The sequence below is a fragment of the Saccopteryx bilineata genome, chromosome 7 (assembly GCF_036850765.1).
Source record: "Saccopteryx bilineata isolate mSacBil1 chromosome 7, mSacBil1_pri_phased_curated, whole genome shotgun sequence".
Lineage (NCBI taxonomy): Eukaryota > Metazoa > Chordata > Mammalia > Chiroptera > Emballonuridae > Saccopteryx > Saccopteryx bilineata.
Window position 1 is genome coordinate 60,248,247 of NC_089496.1, and position 19,004 is coordinate 60,267,250.

The 19,004-nt window shown below is 49.7% G+C and overlaps 1 protein-coding gene across 1 annotated transcript in view; it reads right to left on the reverse strand.

The window, feature by feature from the left end:
* The window catches only part of UBE3A (ubiquitin protein ligase E3A), a 61,810-nt gene extending 43,196 nt beyond the window's left edge, over positions 1–18,614 (reverse strand). Inside the window, exons 1-3 of the mRNA XM_066238309.1 lie at positions 18,139–18,614; positions 4,375–4,438; positions 2,562–2,681 (exon numbers count right to left, since the gene is read on the reverse strand). Coding sequence (XP_066094406.1) covers positions 2,562–2,581 — 20 coding nt within the window. The 5' untranslated portion in view covers positions 2,582–2,681; positions 4,375–4,438; positions 18,139–18,614. The remainder of the gene's footprint in view (positions 1–2,561; positions 2,682–4,374; positions 4,439–18,138) is intronic.
* Between the last annotated feature and the right edge of the window lie 390 nt (positions 18,615–19,004).

Sequence of the window (19,004 nt, forward strand, 5' to 3'; positions counted from 1 at the left end):
AGTCAGACGTTTATAATAAAAAACATACAACTGTAAAGCTGTCTACTACAACCAACTACTGGTTATTCACAACTCGAAAGGCAGTTACTAGTATTCAGAGTCCCAAACTTCAGACCAGGGGTCAGCAGACTCGGCCTGGGACAAGCAGACCTGGCCAGCTGCCTGCCGTCTGTCCGGTGTCCTGGGGCGGAGCCACTCGCCACCTGTGGCTGAGGGGGACCCCCCCCCCCCGCAGACGCACGGCCTGAGGGCCTGAATAGTTCTTTTTTTTTTTTTTTTTTTTTTATTTATAACTTTATTCAGTTTTGTTTTTTTTATGTGTGTGTTTTTTTTTTGTATTTTTCTGAAGCTGGAAACGGGGAGAGACAGTCAGACAGACTCCCGCATGTGCCCACCAGGGGCGATGCTCTGCCCCTCCGGGGCGTCGCTCTGCCGAGACAAGAGCCACTCTAGCGCCTGGGGCAGAGGCCAAGGAGCCATCCCCAGCGCCCGGGCCATCTTTGCTCCAATGGAGCCTTGGCTGCGGGAGGGGAAGAGAGAGATAGAGAGGAAGGAGGGGGGCTGGAGAAGCAAATGGGCGCTTCTCCTATGTGCCCTGGCCGGGAATCAAACCCGGGTCCCCCGCACGCCAAGCCGACGCTCTACCACTGAGCCAACCGGCCAGGGCCTGAATAGTTCTTATCTGTCCTTTTTTTTTTTTTTTTTTTTTTTTTTTTTTTTTTTTTTTACAGAGACAGTGAGTCAGAGAGAGGGATAGATAGGGACAGACAGACAGGAACGGAGAGAGATGAGAAGCATCAATCATTAGTTTTTCCATTGCGCCTTGCAACACCTTAGTTGTTCATTGATTGCTTTCTCATACGTGCCTCGACCGCGGGCCTTCAGCAGGCCGAGTAACCCCTTGCTGGAGCCAGCAACCTTGGGTTCAAGCTGGTGGGCTTTTGTTCAAACCAGATGAGCCCCAGGGTCTTGAACCTGGGCCCTCTGCATCCCAGTCCGACGCTGTATCCACTGCGCCACCGCCTGGTCAGGCTTATCTGTCCCTTTTAAGAAAAGGTCTGCTCCCTGCACTCCACATCAATCAAACTTAAGCCTCACGGCCTCAGGGAATGCAGAGCTCGTGTGTGGGCTTGGCCGTTCTGGACTGCACTGTCTGAGAACGGAACCCACTCTCCCTGAATGAAGTGAGGCAGTCAGGGTAGTGCCGCAGGCAACTGGGCACCAACGTCCACCACAAACGGCTGCCAGCTATTCCCTATCACTTACTAATACACTGCTGCTACCTCACGTAGAACGATTCAAAATTCTACAACTCTCAGAAAAGCCTTTTCCTTTCGTTCTGGGACATGACCCCACTTTGCCAGCCCCACCATCTTGTTAAAAAGTTAACAGCATCAGTGAATGTACAGCAAGGGGAATCAATAAATATGATGTCTAATGCTTTCAAATTCTCAAAACAAGTAAAATAGGTTTTAGAGGTCGAAAGCTCAATCTTCACAGCGGCACTACGAGAAACTGACTTGCGGATGTACTGCTGACTCGAGACGTCTCATTCTGAACAGCTCCAGCAAAAGAACCTTAAAATCAGAGCCACCCGCAAAAGAAAAAGAGTGTTTCACACATTTCATATCCTGAAAGCACTCACTGAGCCTGACAGAGCGTTGAACTGGGAAGACCCAGGTTTGAGACCCCGAGGTCGCCAGCTTGAGCGCGGGCTCATCTGGTTTGAGCAAAGCTCACCAGCTTGGACTCAAGGTCGCTGGCTTGAGCAAGGGTTCCTCAGTCTGCTGAAGGCCCACAATCAAGGCACATATGAGAAAGCAATCAATGAACAACTAAGGTGTTGTAACGAACAACTAATGATTGATGCTTCTCATCTCTCTCCGTTCCTGTCTGTCTGGCCCTGTCTATCCCTCTCTCTGTCTCTGTCTCTGTAAAAAAAAAAAAGCACTCATTTCTCTATCAGACTTGACTTTCAGGATGACTGGCTGGTCACTGCGGGTCAGAATCTGGGGGGAGAGAAGGACGGGTTCCCGCAGCTTGGGGGTCAGCGTCCAAGCTCCTCGTGGGCACACAGGCCCGTGTCGCACAAGCTGGAGGGGCTGTGCCTGCCAGACGGCCTGCTCCCCCTCTCCCCGGGGGCAGGCACACCACCACCAGGGCACCTCCCAGCCGCCTGCCGCCCCGTGGCCACCGTCACTTTCTGAGAGAGAAAAGTAGACCAGTTTCATTCTTGTTCTAGTAAGTTCTGGAAACCTTCAGTTAGACTCTCAGCACATAAAAGGCACCCTTTGAAATGCATATGAAGAAGTCTTTCAGAGTTTTCATAATGTTCGTAATAAAACGTTTACTGACATCTTTGAGAAATGCCTTCCTGTTCATACAGACAGGCCTGGGAGGAAAGCATGCGACGTTTCAGGGAGGAGGTGAAAGGCAGAAGCAGACCGCCTCCGTGGCCACTGTTAGTGTCCCCACCAACCACGTGTCCTCCCAGTGCACAGCCGCATCTTACTTCACAGTGACAGCCTTTTAGAGGCTGTAAAATAACATTCGGAAATTACCTTTTACAAGCTGTGGCCATTCGTTGACATCAGGGTGATCACAGCTTTGAGTCACTGATTAAAAACAGGTTGTCACACCAGTCTAGCTGCTAACTTGATCTGAGCGTCGATTTAGTAACTCTAGTAAATTAAACAAATCTTTAGTTAGAACACTTTAATATACAAACTCGAGTCACTGTTCACAAAACAGTCTTCAGAGCTGAGTGAGGCGTCAGCGGCACAGCGAGTGATTCCCGTCTTGACGGCCTAGCTCCCAGACGCTTTTCTCAAACAGCCTCAGCGCAGGGGAATGTGGCGATAATCCCAGACTTCCACGAAGCGTTACCGTTTGCAAAGCACTCTGGTCAACAGCACCTTGTCTGTGTCTCATGACAACCCCGCTCTACCTAATCAAGGCAGACCCTGGAGTAAGAATTTGAAAAATTAATAAACATGCAGGCTCAGAGCAATCAACTGACTTGCCCAAGATGTGGAATTGGTGAAGCCGATGGGACCGCGGCCTCAGCCCTCCCTCTGGGGCAGGTGGTTCTCAGCACCTTGCTCTGCTGCAGTCTCGTCTCTCAAACATACGCAAGGGAGCAGGCCCCACACGATGGCGATTTCTGATGGGACTAACTGGGCTTCCCAGGGAGCCAAACCCTTGCTGGAACAAGTACGCGTGTCCACAGCCAAACCCCGACCTGTTACTGAGGTGCGTGAAGAGAGTGACCTAATGACACTGTCAGCCCCGAGCCACCACCATCAGCGTCAGGAAGGAGCGTCAAAGCACGAAAGTGTCTCCTGCTCCCTGACCTCAGGTCCCCTGGGCCTCAGCTGGACTTCCTGGCCTGTCCCGGACACACTGGCCCCGTGGCTGTGCAGGTAGGTCTGCGGTCCGACCAACAGCGCCCTGCGTGCCGCCAGCCCTCCCCAGCAGCCTCCCTAGCACACGGCACAGCAGGCCGCAGCCGAAAAGCCCACTGAGGAAAGATGAGAAAGCTAGGAGGGAGAAAAAAGGACCCTGGCAGGGGACACCCTCTAAGTGACGGCCCCAGTAGGTGACCAGCACAGGGCCAGAGCCACCAGGAAAGCGTGAAGCACCTGAGACCCAAGAGTGGCTGGGCCCAGGCCGGGCCGAGTGGACCACAGCGACACAGGACCCCGGGACCCACTCTGTCTCCCAGCCTCTCCTGGCACAGCTGCCTGCTCCTCAGGAGAACACGGAGCACTCCTACAGTCCCACGGGGGTCCCACGGGGAAGAGGCAACGGCCCCCCCCTCAGTGAAAAAAACAAAACACCTTCCTTCCTGCATTCTCCTCAGATGAATCGTGCATTTGGATTTAGAAAACTCAAGCAAGTCTCCTTTCCAATCTATAAACATAAAAATGAGAATCCACTAAGAGGTGTACATGAAAGGGCTCCCTATCATCTGAACAGGGCTGAGTCAGGCCCGCCCTGCCGGCCCGCCTTGGCGAGGAGCTCTGCGCGCCCAGGGGCACACACGGCCGCCCCATCCGGCCAGGCGCGAGCTGGGGAATTCCCTGAGCCTCCGTTTCCTCAGGACAGCAGCAGTGTCCACTCCAGAGGCCTGTCGGGAGGACCAGCAGACGGACAATGGGCAGTTCTGAGGGCGTCTGGCACACAGGGAGGTCTCAACAAATGGAAGGTGCTTTTAGCTCCCAGCCGGCAGCCACACCTGCCCAGTCCGTCTTCTCAGGCACGTACTTCCCCTCTGCTCAGCACCCAGACCCAGAGCACATGTCATTATTCTAACTGTGACATCAAGGCACACATGCAATTTGCAATTCCAAAAAATCCAGAACACAAACATACCATAGTTTGCCAAACTTCTGAGGAGCCGGTAGATTCTAAGATCAGGATCTTACAGAGTTTTAACCTAAAACATAATAAGAAAACACCTCATTCAATTTTTTGTTACACAGACAAGTGGATAAACTTTCAAAGAAATGTTTTTCATAATTCATGGTAAGAGCAAATTCATTTCCTGCGAGTTTATTAGCACACACACTCACACATGACAAGCCCGGCTCCGGGACCAGCCGCCTCCCGTCTCCCCAGAGCACACAGCCTGGCCACTTGTCCGCGCTGACCTCCCTCCACAAGGGCTGGACACACAGGACTGTCTCACTGTGTGCCTCTGGCCCCTCCAGAGACCTCTACAGGCTGAGCACAGGCCACAGCAGGGGCACACACGGCACCTCCCCGCCCACTGCCGCCTCGGTCAGGTCTTCCAATCCGAGTCTCGGGTGTCAGGTGGTTGAATCAGAGAAATGTTTTCATGTAAACAGTGCCCTGCCCCACACACAGGGGGGCTTCAATATATGGTAGTAATTATTATTTCTTAACTACTTAGTGTACCTATCAAAACTTGACTCTTCATCAAAAAGACCCTAAAACTTAGAGCATGCCCCAAATCATGTCTAGACATTCCTAACGCACCTGCAGACTGCCCGTGCTCCTAGTGGGCAGACACGGAGGCCGTCTCCTTCCACTACATGAAGAAAGCAAGTTCCCCAGGGCTCACCCAGCGACCCACAGGCTTACAGTGGAAAAGGGACACACACAGACAGGGGACCCTGAACAGCACGGGTCTGACCCACACAGGTCCCCCCCTCCAATAAATACTGCCATTGTGTTTTCTTCGGGATTTTCTTTTTCTTTTTTATTGAATGTACTGGAGTGACAGTGGTTAATAAAACGACCCAGGTTTCAGGCACACAGTTCTGAATGCTGGCTCCCCACCCCGAGGCAGGTCTCCCTCCATCCCCATCCACCCCCACAGCCCTCTGTCCTCTCCCCCTCCCCCTCTGGCCGTCACCACGCTGTCATCTGTGTCTATGACGTTTTCTCCCTTAATATCTTCCCCTCCTCCCCCTGCCCGCTGTCAATCTGTTCTCTGATCTGAGTCTGCCTCTGTGTTGCTTGCTAGCTCATTCTGTTCATTAGATTCCACACGAGGGAGACCCCATGGTCCCTGTCTTTCTGACTGGCTCCTCTCACCTAGCAGAACCACCCCGAGTTCTGTCCGTGCTGTCGCAGAAGGTTAAGATTTCCTGTAACAGCCCAGTAGCACTGCACCCTGTGAATGTCCACAGCTGTTTCTTTCGTCCCCCATCCACTGATGGCCACGTGGGCTGTTCCCGGATCTCGGCTACTGTAAATAACACTGCACCTTGGATCTTCTTAATAACATCCTTCCCTCTATCTTACCTTATCGCAGGAGAAAGGACTATTATAAATATGACACACACAATCTGTGTTACTCGACTGCTGTCGGTAAGGCCCCCGGCCACCAGCCCCAGCTCCTCACCCCCCTGCCCTGTGCCCCCCCCGCCCCCGTGCCCCCCCTGCCCCTGTGCCCCCCGTGCCCATGCCCCCTACACTGTCACACCAGACCCGCATAACTCCCCCTGCTTTCCTTTTGTCTTTCTGTCCTTGGCTCGGCTGCTAGAATGAGCTTCCTAAAACCTTAATTTGTCTGTATCTCTCTCTTGCTAAAATTCTTCTACACTTTCCCTGTGTCCACAGGATAAATACCAAACTCCCCATATACCACAGGCCCTTGGCACTGACTGCACCCGTTCATACGCGCCTTTCTGCCCACCACACGACCTCGTTACCAGGTACCTGGCGATGGCATCCGAGCCACCTGTGTTCCTGACTTCAGTGCTGTTTCTCAGGACACTGCACTGTCCTGTCCTTGGCCTCTGTCGCACCCGCCACACCCTGTGCAAACTACTGGCTCCCGAGGCTGGGCCCCCAGGGTCTCAAAGCACATCTGTGAACAACTACCGTCTCTCTGGTTTTACTACCTATCCCTAATACCACAGAATAATGTATTCATTTGGACCCCAAGTCTATCACAACAGACCTTCTGTGTACACCTCTCAGTCCCTCCAGTGGGAAGCTGGTTGGTAGGAGGCAGGCCTCCTCTCACCCACACGTTTATCTTCATAGTAATGGGGACTGTGTGGTGTCCACACAGTGCTCAGAGGACTGGGGAGCCCCGAGTTCCTGCCACGCAGCCTGAGGAGGACAGGCCGGCCCCGGGGGCCTCAGCAGAGCACTAAGGACGGCCCCACCTGTGGACCAGCTGGGAGCCTCCACCTGGAGACCTCTCTCAGACACACCCTAACCCAGCCAGAGTGACTCGGCTGGTGCCGGGGCAAAGTTTCACACTGACAGACAACAAAATGCAGTAAGGAAACAGCAGACTGTCATCAGAGCGCCCGCCCTCCAATAAGAAACACTAAATATACACAAACAGGTCCCCGGCAGAAAAACCAACACTAAGCCCTTGTCCAAAGACCTGACAGAAGCAGGAGACAAGAACTTTCAAATAACTTACAAATATGCTCAAGGATTCAAAGGAATGAATAAAAAGCATAAGACATTAAAACAAACCAAACGGAACATTAGAAGTACATGGTGAATACCTGGAAATACCTGACACTGCAGGAAAAGAAGAACAGCGAGGAAGGCAAAGAAGAGGAAGCCCAGAGACACAGACGGAGCAGGAAGCGTCCGCGCCCCAGGGAGCCCCGCACACAGCGCAGGAGGAAGGGGAGCGGCTAAGCGTCCGCGCCCCGAGGATGACATCCGCGGTCTAGCACACGTGCAGGGGAGCTCCGCACACAGCGCGGGAGGAAGGGGAGCGGCTAAGCGTCCGCGCCCCGAGGATGACATCCGCGGTCTAGCACACGTGCAGGGGAGCCCCGCACACAGCGCAGGAGGAAGGGGAGCGGCTAAGCGTCCGCGCCCCGAGGATGACATCCGCGGTCTAGCACACGTGCAGGGGAGCCCCGCACACAGCGCAGGAGGAAGGGGAGCGGCTAAGCGCTCAGAGTCATTTGCTACGTCAATGAGGTAGACGCATATGGAGCCCTTTGTACAGAAATATTTCTGTGACATGCTAAGAGAAAAAAAAAGTTTTACAAGATACAAGTTCAGCACAAAAGTCTATACACAAACAAAAAAACTGAAAATGAAATTAAATAAATCATTCCTCTAGTAAATAACATTAAGAAGAAATTCTTAAGAATATATTTAGGCCTGACCTGTGGTGGCGCAGTGGATAAAGCGTCGACCTGGAACACTGAGGTCACCGGTTCGAAACCCTGGGCTTGCCTGGTCAAGGCACATATGGGAGTTGATGCTTCCAGCTCCTCCCCCTTCTCTCTCTCTCTCTATTCCTCTTCCTCTCTCTCTCTCTCTCTCCTCTCTGAAAAATTAATGAAGTCCTTAAAAAAAAGTTATATTTCATCTTAAAAAAATATTTAACAAAATATAATTCTATTGAACAAAAGAAGTAGAAGGTGTGTACAGTAAAAACTACAGCACACAAAAAAATTTGAGACCAAATAAATGGGAAGGTATCCCATGTTCATGAATCAAGACAAAATTAAAGGAAGCAATATTCCTCAACTAGATCTACCAATTCAGTAAAAATCGAATAAAAAACCTAGCTGATCTTTTGGTAGAAATGAACAAACTAACCCTAAAATTCACACAGAAGTTCACGAAACCCCAGAGAGCCAAAACAGTCTTGAAAAATAAGAGCAAAGCTTAAATATTCACATTTCTCAATTTCAAAACTTACTACAAATGCACAGTAATCAAGAAAGACGGGCCTGACCTGTGGTGGCACAGTGATAAAGCGTCGACCTGGAAATGCTGAGGTCACCGGTTCGAAACCCTGGGCTTGCCTGGTAAAGGCACATATGGGAGTTGATGCTTCCTGCTCCTCTCCCCCCTCTGTCTCTCCCTCTCCTCTCTAAAATAAATAAATAAATAAATAAAGATTTATTAAAAAAAAAAAAAGACGTGTCAGTTGTTGAAGAACAGGCATACAAATCAATGGAAAAAAAGAATCCAGAAATACATTCTTACACTTACGGTCAACTGATTTTCAACAAGGGTACCAAGGCAACCCAACTGGAAAGTGCAGTCTTTTCAACAAAGGTGCTGGGACAACTGGCTATCTGTAGGAGAATAAAGCTGGGCCCTACCTCATCTCACACCATATCCAAAAATTAACTCAAAACCAGAAACAGTCCTAAATTTAGTAGCTAAACCCACAAAAGTCTTAGAAGAAAACAGGTATAAATCTTTAAGACCTTAGACTGGCCAGCGACTTCTTAGATACCACCAAAGACAACAAAAGAAAACCGGCACTTGACCAAAATGTAAAGCTAGTGCACTAAAGCTAGTGTACTAAAGCTAGTGTACTAAAGCTAGTGTACTAAAGCTAGTGTACTTCAGAGCACACAACTTAGGGAAGTGAAAAAACAACTTATAGAACAGGGGGAAGTATTTGGAAATTATCACCATCTGACAAGGTACTTGTATCCAGAACATATAAAGAATGCTTAGCCTGACCAGGCGGTGGCGCAGTGGATAGAGCGTCGGACTGGGATGCAGAAGGACCCAGGTTCGAGACCCCAGGGTTGCCAGCTTGAGCGTGGGCTCATCTGGCTTGAGCAAAAAGCTTACTAGCATGGACTCAAGGTCATTGGCTCGGGGGGTTACTCAGTCTGCTGAAGGCCCGCGGTCATGGCATATATGAGAAAGCAATCAATGAACAACTACGGTGTCGCAACGAAAAACTGATGATTAATGCTTCTCATCTCTCTCCGTTCCTGTCTGTCTATCCCTCTATCTGACTCTCTCTCTGTCCCTGTAAAAAAAAAAAAAAAAAAAAAAAGAATGCTTAAAAACCAACAATTAAAAAAAATTCTTTTAAATAACCAAAGATTTTTAATAGATTTTTTTCCAAAGAAGATGGCAGATCATCAGCACATGAAACGATATCCTCACCAGTCATTAAGCAAATGCAAATAAAAAACAGAGATGCCCTCACATCACAGGAATGGTTAAGAGAGATGGGCTAGGAGGGTGGAGACAGGCAGAAGTGGGTGCAGGGGGGTAAATGGTGATGGAAGGGGCTAGACTTGGGGTGGTGAACACCCAATACAATACGCCGATGATAGCCTGACCTGTGGTGGCGCAGTGGCTAAAGCATCGACCTGGAAATGCTGAGGTCGCAGGTTCGAAACCTGGTCAAGGCACATATGGGAGTTGATGCTTCCAGCTCCTCCCCCCTGTCTCTGTCTCTCTCTCTCTCTCCCCCTCTCTCTCCTCTCTAAAATGAATAAATAAAATAAAAAAATAAAAATTAAAAAAAAATTATTTAAAAAAAAAAAAACAATACGCCAATGATGTGTTACAGAACTGTACACCTGAAACCTGTGATTTTATTAACCACTGTCACCCCAATGAAGTCAATAAAAATATATATTTTTAAAAATTAAACCACGGACAGTAAGTTTTGGCAGGGAAGTAGAGAAATCAGAGAGAACCCTCACACATTGCTGATACAACTGTAAACGGTGCTGTCACTTTGGAAAAGAGTTGGACAGTTCCTCAAAACACTGAACAACCTAGTTACCTACCCTCTGACCCAGCAGGGTCACTCCTAGGTGTCTCGCCCCCAAGAAAGGGATATCTACGTCCACACAAAAGCTTCTATATGAAGGATTACAGCAACACAATAACCAAAACCTGGAAATTATCCAAAAAGTTACCAACCGATGACTGAGGAAACATTTGTGTATCTTCTTACAATGTAACATTACTGCATATTCACATGCTGTAACATACAACGCTTACCGGAAGAAAATACTACGCCCAGTAAAGGGAACCATACATAAAAGAACAGGTATTCTGTGACTTCTTTTCTGTGAAATGTCCAGAATAGGCAAATCGAGAGAGAGAAAAAAGCAGATGAGGGGCTGCCAGGGACAGAAACAATGGGAATGATTACTAACAGGTACAGGGTTTCTTTTCAGGATGATGGAAATGTTCTAAAATTAGAGTGGCAATAGTTATAGAATTGAATATACCAAGACCCATCAAATCGTACACTTAGAAGGGGTGAATTTTAGGGTATGTGAATTGTACTTCAATAAAGTTGGAAACTGTAAAAAAAGTGTGGCATTGAGTTTTTGAAATCCAATCCCCCAGAAGGAAAAAAGCCCCTCGTATCTGTACTGACACAGACAGAGTTATCTGGTATTTGCCAGGCATTTTTATGTTTCTATAGACGAACTTGAACAACTGTTAAGTCCTAGAACTGGATAAAGAAAAAGAGGAAACATTTATTTCTTTTTGTACTTAAAAATAGCCATTCATTTATGTTCTGTATTCCCTCACTTTCAAAAACAATAAATAAACTCTGCAAGCCAGTAATGGATGAATGTGGGGGCAGCTAACCACGGAAAACGAGACTCTCTGGAAATGAGAAAACGCAAGAATTCCTGGTTTTCTGATTTATGGGAGGAACCCAGCTAACATTCACACTTGAGGCAGTGCTGGCACATCTAGGTCACATGGTCACACAGCACAGAACGCTGGGGTCACAATCACTGGGCGCTGGAAGAGACCTGACCTCTCTATAGTGACCCTTGGCCAGCCCTCCCCTCCACGGCATTGTGACCATTTCAGAAGTAAAGAACTCTCAACTAAAGAAGGCAGACTGATGACCTGCTGATATTAAAAATGCTATCTCTTCCCAAGATGGTATCTTTACCGAAGTGTTTTTATCAAGTGTGTTACTATTACGTGGCTCAGATCCCTGGGTCTGTAACCATCATACAACATCAGGGTGATTATTAACTCCTTTGCAGACCCCATGAAATTTCTGATGCACAGGCTGGACACTGCTGGCTTGGTCACCTTATCTGAGAAACCCTTATCTGAGTGATGATATCCAGTGTCATCTACGGAGAGCCTTCAGACATTCCAACTTACCAGAACTATTTCCATTTCCTGGCTTTAATGATAAATCACTTATTCTGGTCAACAAGTCCAGAAGCAAATGTGCCTGCCACAGAGCTCCCATGATTTATTACTGTAAAATTTTCCTCTGGGCTCTTCTTGCCCCGTAGTTAACGTGAGTTCAGTCTTACACAGTGCCCACTGTTAGGCTAAGCCTTCGCTGCCTCCTGTCTCTACTTAAAAGTCACCAGAAGTTCTGAGCTGCGAGGACTGTCCCTGCTCACATTTCATGTGTAGCCCTCAGCCAGTATCTACAAACAATCCTGAACTGACTAGGAAACAGTCACTCCCCCAGATCTTAGAGGCACCTAACAACACACATAGAAAAAGAGAGAGAGAGAGAGAGACAGCGAGCGAGAGAAAGAGAGCAAATGTCTATTACTGCTGTCACAGAACCTACAATCCAGGAATAAATTACTTCATTTCAGCTAAGTGATCTATTTCCAACTGCGGCCCATCTCTGAGCGCAAATGCTGAAATCTAGTTTCGTGTGTATGAAAGACTAACATCTGCTCAGTGTCCCTAATAGAGCAGCTCCATTCTGCCCGCAGCGGGTCCCCGACTCCGCTGCCAAGCTCTATTCATTTAATTTCCTATCTTCCTTCTCCATCCTTCAAACGTGTTCAATACATGCCTCAGCCCAGCCAGGCTGCTAGACAAAACAGTGATATCTCTACACCTGTCAACCTCCCAAACACTCCAACCCTAATGCCCTCACATGGGGGTCAGTGTTTTAACACATAAATTTTGGAAGACGCTAAAACATTCAGTCTATAGCAATATGTTATAGACAGAGCAAAATGTGTAAGAAATTAAATACGAATTAAGCAACTTAAGTAATTAGGAAAACTTTTCATTTCTTAGATCTAAATTTGGATGATCTTAAACAGTCTAGTTCCTATGACCAATATGGAATACGACAGCGTGTCAGCTCACTTCAGAAAACTAGAAAAGAAAAACGTTGCCCAGTCAACCTTTGTGTGAAGTAGGTTTATCAATGCCCTATACAACAGGTGCCGGAAATAAGTATTTTTTTTAATTCCTTAAACAAAAAATTTAAGTATTTACTTTGGTGAATACTTGATAGCCTCATTCATGGTACACTGTAAGGTTATCAACACTGACACATACACAGAGGTGCTAGGAATAGAATTCCTGAGAAAAAAGCACTAAGATAATTAATAAGCTGGACATAACCCACATTTCTCCCCTGGCCCACTAGCTTTATATAGAAAACACGGTAGGCATTTCATGCTTTCCCTTCCAGAGAAGCAACTGTGCTCTGCATCTGCCCAGAGGCCGGGCAGCGCCGTGGGCAGTGGGCCCTCCTGCCTTGCCATCTGGAGCTGCCACCCCACAAGAAGAGAGCATCACCTCCAGAGGGAGAGGAGGCCAAGGAGGTGACAAAACCTGACCCTGTCCCCACGGAAGGGCACGTGCATGGTTATGTCATTCTCCAAACTGTCTGTATATTTAATTTGGAGAAAATTCAGAATATATTCTTCATCATGAAGAATCAAACAAATAAAGGAGTCGGAACAGTGGCTACCGACCCAGGGGCAGTTCTGAGACCACCTTCTCCCGTGGGGGGAGGCTGTCGAGGCAGAAGTCGGTCAGGGGCTGGAAATGGACGGGCCACCCCTTAGGTTCCAGGAGACAAATCATCACGAAGAACAGTACTGGCCGTGCCTTCCCTCAGCCCCAGCAGCATGACCTGTGTGACACACGCGCATCTCAGATGTGAGAAGGCACCTCCGGAGGACGGACGGACAGACAGACAGACAGACCGACCACGGGCACCCAGGAAGAACTGAGAGCGTGCACGCCCTGGACGGTCAGGTCAGAGAACCCTGCCTGCTCAGCAACAGAAAGGGACTTACTACCCAGCAGCGCAGGACTAGCCCTGACCGCTCGGGAGGTCCACGGACCCACCTCCGGGCACCAGGAGCTGCAGTCTCCCGGGAGCTGCGCCCGGAAGGCTCCACCCCGCCTGTGCAGTCAGCGTCTGAGGCTCAGGCCCGGCCTCCCCGCTTTCAGCAGCAGCACAGGAGCTGACTCCAATCAACAGCCTTTCTGTGATCCCCATGCAATGCCTTGTGTGAGATTCCAGATTTCCCACAAGGAACTCCCGAAATCATCTTACCTCGTTGATTCTACATCACCAAAACCTCTCTGCTTTCAGGCCAACCTGATGATCCACTTGCCATTTACCACAGGAGCAGGAGAGGTCAGACGGAAAGCAATCACAGAAGGCCCTGGCTCTGGGTTAACATAATACTGAATACGCATCCCCCGCTATTAAGTGAGCGAGTGTTTACTTCAGATGTGGTCACCAAATTTAAAATAAACGCACACGCTGTTTTCCCCAGGCGCTTCCCATGAAGAGGTTAAAACTGTTCACGGAGTAAGCATGAGTTCCAATCATCAAGGGTTCCAATCACCTGTCTAGGACTAACCAGTTTTCCCGGGCAAGTCACTCTCGGTTTTAATCCCTTTTCCCCAGAATGATCACATTTGGAAAACATAATCCCCTTGAAACAGACAAAGCAAGGGACATTCTGTATGACAGAAAGAAGAGAACAAAGGCTCAGGGAACTAAGTGACCTGCTGGCCACCAACTGGAAGCTAAAGAGGAAGGAGGGACCCATGGTCCCTGGACACCGAGGTCCGTGCTCCTCCCCCCACAGGAATGGCTCCCGGTGGCTTCTGTCCCTTGAACCTGTTGAGACTCTGGAACATCTAGGGCTCAGTCATCAGGACCAGAATCAAACAGTGATGACTGCCGGATAAACCTCAGGTTCAAACAGCAGGGTTCAAAAAAAATAAAAAAATTTTTAAAGTACTACTTTTATTTTATTGTCAGAGAGGCCTTCAACTGAATAATATTCTTGATGTATCCCCAACGGTATGTACTTGTTCAAGATAAGTTAGATCAAGGGCTATCAGGGACATTTCTGACGTTAAACGAAAACGAAAGCTGACAATGAAATTATGTACTTATTAGTAAGTAATTTCACTTAAAAATCATTCACATAGCATCTTGAATCTCAAACGTCTCACGTTTTGGACATAGCGTGTAGGTTTATAGAAGAACTCTATTTGTATTTACCGTCATTCTGGTTCCCTCTCTTTATCAGAAAAGCCCTGTTTCCTGCACTCACTGTCCTGGTCAGAAAAGGTCCGACGATGGCATCTTGTGCGGGTTCCCTTCTACTAACAGCGCAGGAAACACGCAATTCTGAGGACGTGGGCGGGCAACCTAGCTCCTCCAACAGGTAGAACAGAGCATGTGCCATTGTGGGCAGAGCCCTGAACCACCGGCGTCCAGAAAACCATTTTAAAGCTCTGCACATCCATTTCCAAATGTGTCACAGGAATGGCATAAGTGACCTCCCGGGCAGTCCTACTCAGGTTTAAACCCTCTGCGAATCAGAAGACGAAATGATCATCACAGCTTGGAAAAGTACCAGTATTTACAGGTTGCCCAATTTATTTTTAATTTTACACACATGCATGTGCACACATGCACACACATAGGCACATGCACACACACAATGTGCCAGGAGCCAGGCTGGGACTGAGATATTAAGATACGAAGTATCTAGCATGAGCCAGACAGCTGTATAAAGGAAAGGGGTAAAACAATATTCCACAGAGCAGCAGCTGTCAGTGGGAGGTCTGGGGTCTGCAGACTGGAAGGGCACAGGAGAATGAGGCTCCCTTCTCCACCACAGCCTCACACACACACACACACACACAAACACAAAATGGTGCTGTGAATTAAATCACTCACCTCTCAGCTTCCCAACACACAGAGACAAGACTCTGGTTTCTGTAGCCCCTAGCCCTAGCTCAGCTCACAGCAAACACAGTTAGGTACCTACAAATGCTATTTGGCCACTTACTGATTTACTGGTAACTGATTCATCCACTCTGGTAACACACTCCCCTGTAAACACTAGGAGTCCTTGCCCTTTTAGAATCAGTGCACAGCTGGCCAGAAAAAAAAGATGTTAAAAAAAAAAAAAAAAAGAGTGCCACTACACAGGTGCTTCAAGAGCCTTCTGAGAGCCTTCAGGAAACCCGGGTAGGACTACTTCCAAGGTGATGCTTATTAAGGGCATTACCTACCTCCCCCCTCACAAGGACTCTGAATTCGTTTCACCATCCCATCTTACAGGTGAGAAAGACTGCAGCTCACTGAGATTAAAGAACTTGCCAAGGGTCAAAGGACTAGGGGCAGAAGTAAAAGCAAGATCTAATTTCAAAGCTACTTCCACGATTTATACCTAATGTCTTTCGTTTTTGATATTTTATCTTTCCATTTGCAGTGGGGGAGGGGGGTGGCTACCAAAATCAGACAAAACCCTGTTGCCCTGAGTCATCATGAGACGAGCATCTAAGCCTTCATCTAAGTATTTCACTAGAAAAATCAATCATAAGAATCAGAAAATTCAGGTCTTAGCAGCTGCAGGTGTACTTCAGGTAAATGTTTCTACATTTTAACCTATAAAACTGCAACAAGAATGACCCGCCAGCCTGGCCTGTGGTGGTGCAGTGGATAAACCTTCCGCCTGGAATGCCAAGGTTGCCGGTTCGTAACCCTGGGCCTCCCTGGTCAAGGCACATACAACAAGCAAGCAATGAACAACATGAAGCAACTATGAGTTGATACTTCCCATTCCATGCTCCCCTTTCTCTCCTGTCTCTGTAAAATCAATAAAGTTAAAAAAAAAAAAAAAAAAAAAAAAAAAGAATGACCCAGCAATCATTTTAGAAATGGGCATTTGTAAATATCAAGTGCTAGGGCTGAGAAATTTATCTAACATCCAGAGTTTTGGATTATTCCACTGGCTGTATATTGAGAGAAATAGAAAATTATTATTATTTTTGAGGGGACAGAAAATATCTTCAGAGGAGAGAGAAGAAGGGTAATTTGGAAACAATCTACAGTGTAAAAAATACAACTGATTAAATATTACACGTCAAAGATACCGGCAGGGACCCAGTATATCTTGTTAAACGGACAAGAGTGATGAGAATGTGTCTTTCTCACACTTCTGACTGGTAAACACCCTTAACTCAGAAGTCATTGTTTAGGCTATGAAAAATAAAAGCAGCTGTCCCGGCTGGGGATCTCAGTTGGTTAGAGCGTCATCCAGCTATGCCAAGGATGTGGGTTCAATCCCCTGTCAGGGCACATACAATAATCTCCCTTCCTCTCTCTAAAAATCAAACAGTAAATAAAATTTTAAAGATAGATAAATAAACAAATAAATAAAAGCAGCTTACAAAAACCTCTGAAAAAGAACGGAACACTGTGTCATGTCACACTCCTCAGGAACCTGACAGCTTCCAGAGGATGGATACATACACTAAAGCTATTGACACAGCAAGACTGTCTTGGTTAACCTTTTTTTTTTTTCTTTCTTTTTTTTAAAGTCTTGGTTAACCTTTTAATGTTACAAAAGAAGAGTCATTTCTTGCATCTATTTCACATCTTTGTTTCCTCCTGACTGTTACTATAAGTTTCTTGAAGGGCCCCTGGGCATCCTGTGGGGTTTATCAGCACCATTATTAATATTGCATTCCTTTCATTAAAAATGTGGTAAGTAGCTCAGATTTACAAGCAGGATCTAGTTCCAGAGTTACTGCCACTATACCCACGACAAAACTCGTTTTTCCCTTCTTCCTAAATTCTAAACTTTGACGTTTGTGTTACAAAACAAAAAATTTTATATATACATATGTATACATATATATACACACACACATACGTATACACACATATCTGTCTATCTTCGAGAAGAGTGCCTAACTTCTCGTACTGTTTGTGCAATTCATTCAACAATTAACTGGGCTCCTCGTGCCTTTGGAAACCTAACTTTTTAACAGCTGTACTTCTCAACTTTGGATTCTTTCCATTTCAAGCCATTTTCCCTTCCCGAGGACTCTCCTTACCCTCCACTCCCCCAAAAAAAATTTTTCTAGAATAAATTTGCTGCTCCCCTCGATCCAGCAGGCAGGCAGTATGCAAAGGACTCCAAATTACGGGTCACATGCCCACGATTTCTTCAACATCGAGGTCAAACTGCGAAATGCCAAGAAGACGCGCTACCCTGTATCTGCAAACGGCCCCGGCAAGGATTCCATCTCAGCACGTTCGGAGCCCCGGCCACCTCTCGAGGATTCTAAGCTGCCTCCCACGGCGTCCGCGGGGACTCCTTTTTAACCCTGTTCTGCACTCAAAAGCAAGCCCCGGCCACGTTCAAGGCAGACTTGACCAACAAAAACCTCCGCACCGTGGCGAGGCAGAGTCCCTTTCTTTTCTTTCTTTCTTCCTTTTTATTTTTTAGGAGGCCGGCACTTGGCAGGTTGACATGGAATGGGGGTCCCCGGGCCGCCCCGGGAGGGATGGGTGGATGCGGCCAGCGGGTTTAATTGATGGGTCCGCCCGCTTCCCGCACCGGTCACGCCCAGACCCCCGAACCTCCAGAGCGCACGTCCGCGGGCCCGGGACGCGGCGAGGGAGCCCTGCCCTTGGCCGGGACAGGCGGGCCCGCCCCGAGGCGCCCGCACGCCCCCCGCCCCACCGGGTGCTCGGCCCCCGCGGCGCTGACAGTTACGGCGGCCCGGCCCCCGGTCCCCGCCGGCCCCGACCCCGGAGGTGGGGCGCCCCGACCCGGCCACGACCGCGTCCCCCGCCCCCGGTCGTCCCGGTCCCGGCCCAGCCGCACCGACCTGCCGTCGCCCCCGCGCCTGGGCCGCGGCCCTCGCAGCAGCAGCAGCAGCGGCCGCCCCGCTGGTCGTCGTCGCCCTCGCCCGCCGCCTCCGCCCGCCGCCGCCTCGCTCCCTGTCGCCGCCGCCGGCGCTCATGCGGGACCTGCGCCGCCTTCTCCGCGGACCGAGGCCGAGAACCGGGGAGCCGGGGCCGCCGCCGCCGCCTGTCCGCACCGGGGGCTGCGGGGCCCGCCTGGCCGCGCGGCTGGGCTGCGAGCTGCTGCGAGCGCGGCCCCGAGGAGGAGCCGAGGGAGGCGCCGCCGCCCGCGGCCGTGAGCGCCGGGTCGGCGGGGGAGGGGGGACGCGCGAGCGGAGGCGGCGGACAAGCGGCCGGGCTTCCGGGCGGGCGGACGGACGGGCGGTGGATTCAGGCTCTGTCGTCTCCCGCAGTCACCCCCGAGCCCAGCGCCACCATCTTGGGCACAACGCGGATCTCGCGGCTGCGGCGAGAGCCGGGAGGACTGGCGGGGCGGGCCGAGTATCCCGGCAGGCAGCGCGCGCACCGTGGGCTAGGCGAGGGCTCCGGGCGGGGGGACGCGAGGACGCAGGGACGCAGGGACGCAGCGCGAAGCCCCGCCCCCGGGCGCCAGGCCCCGCCCCGGGCGCCAGGCCCCGCCCCCTGGCCGCCCGCCGGCCGGCCGGCCCGCGTGCCGCCGTCGGCAGCGCAGGGGGCGTCGGGAAGGGGAAGTGGCTCGCGGCTGTCGGCGTCCCTCCAGCCTCGGCCGCCATCTTGGCTGCGAGCTGCGGGCGCGGTGCCTGCCGGGAGTCGCTGCGGGCTGCCCCCCGACGGCGGGGAAGGCGCGTGCCCCGGGAACCCCCTCCGGAAG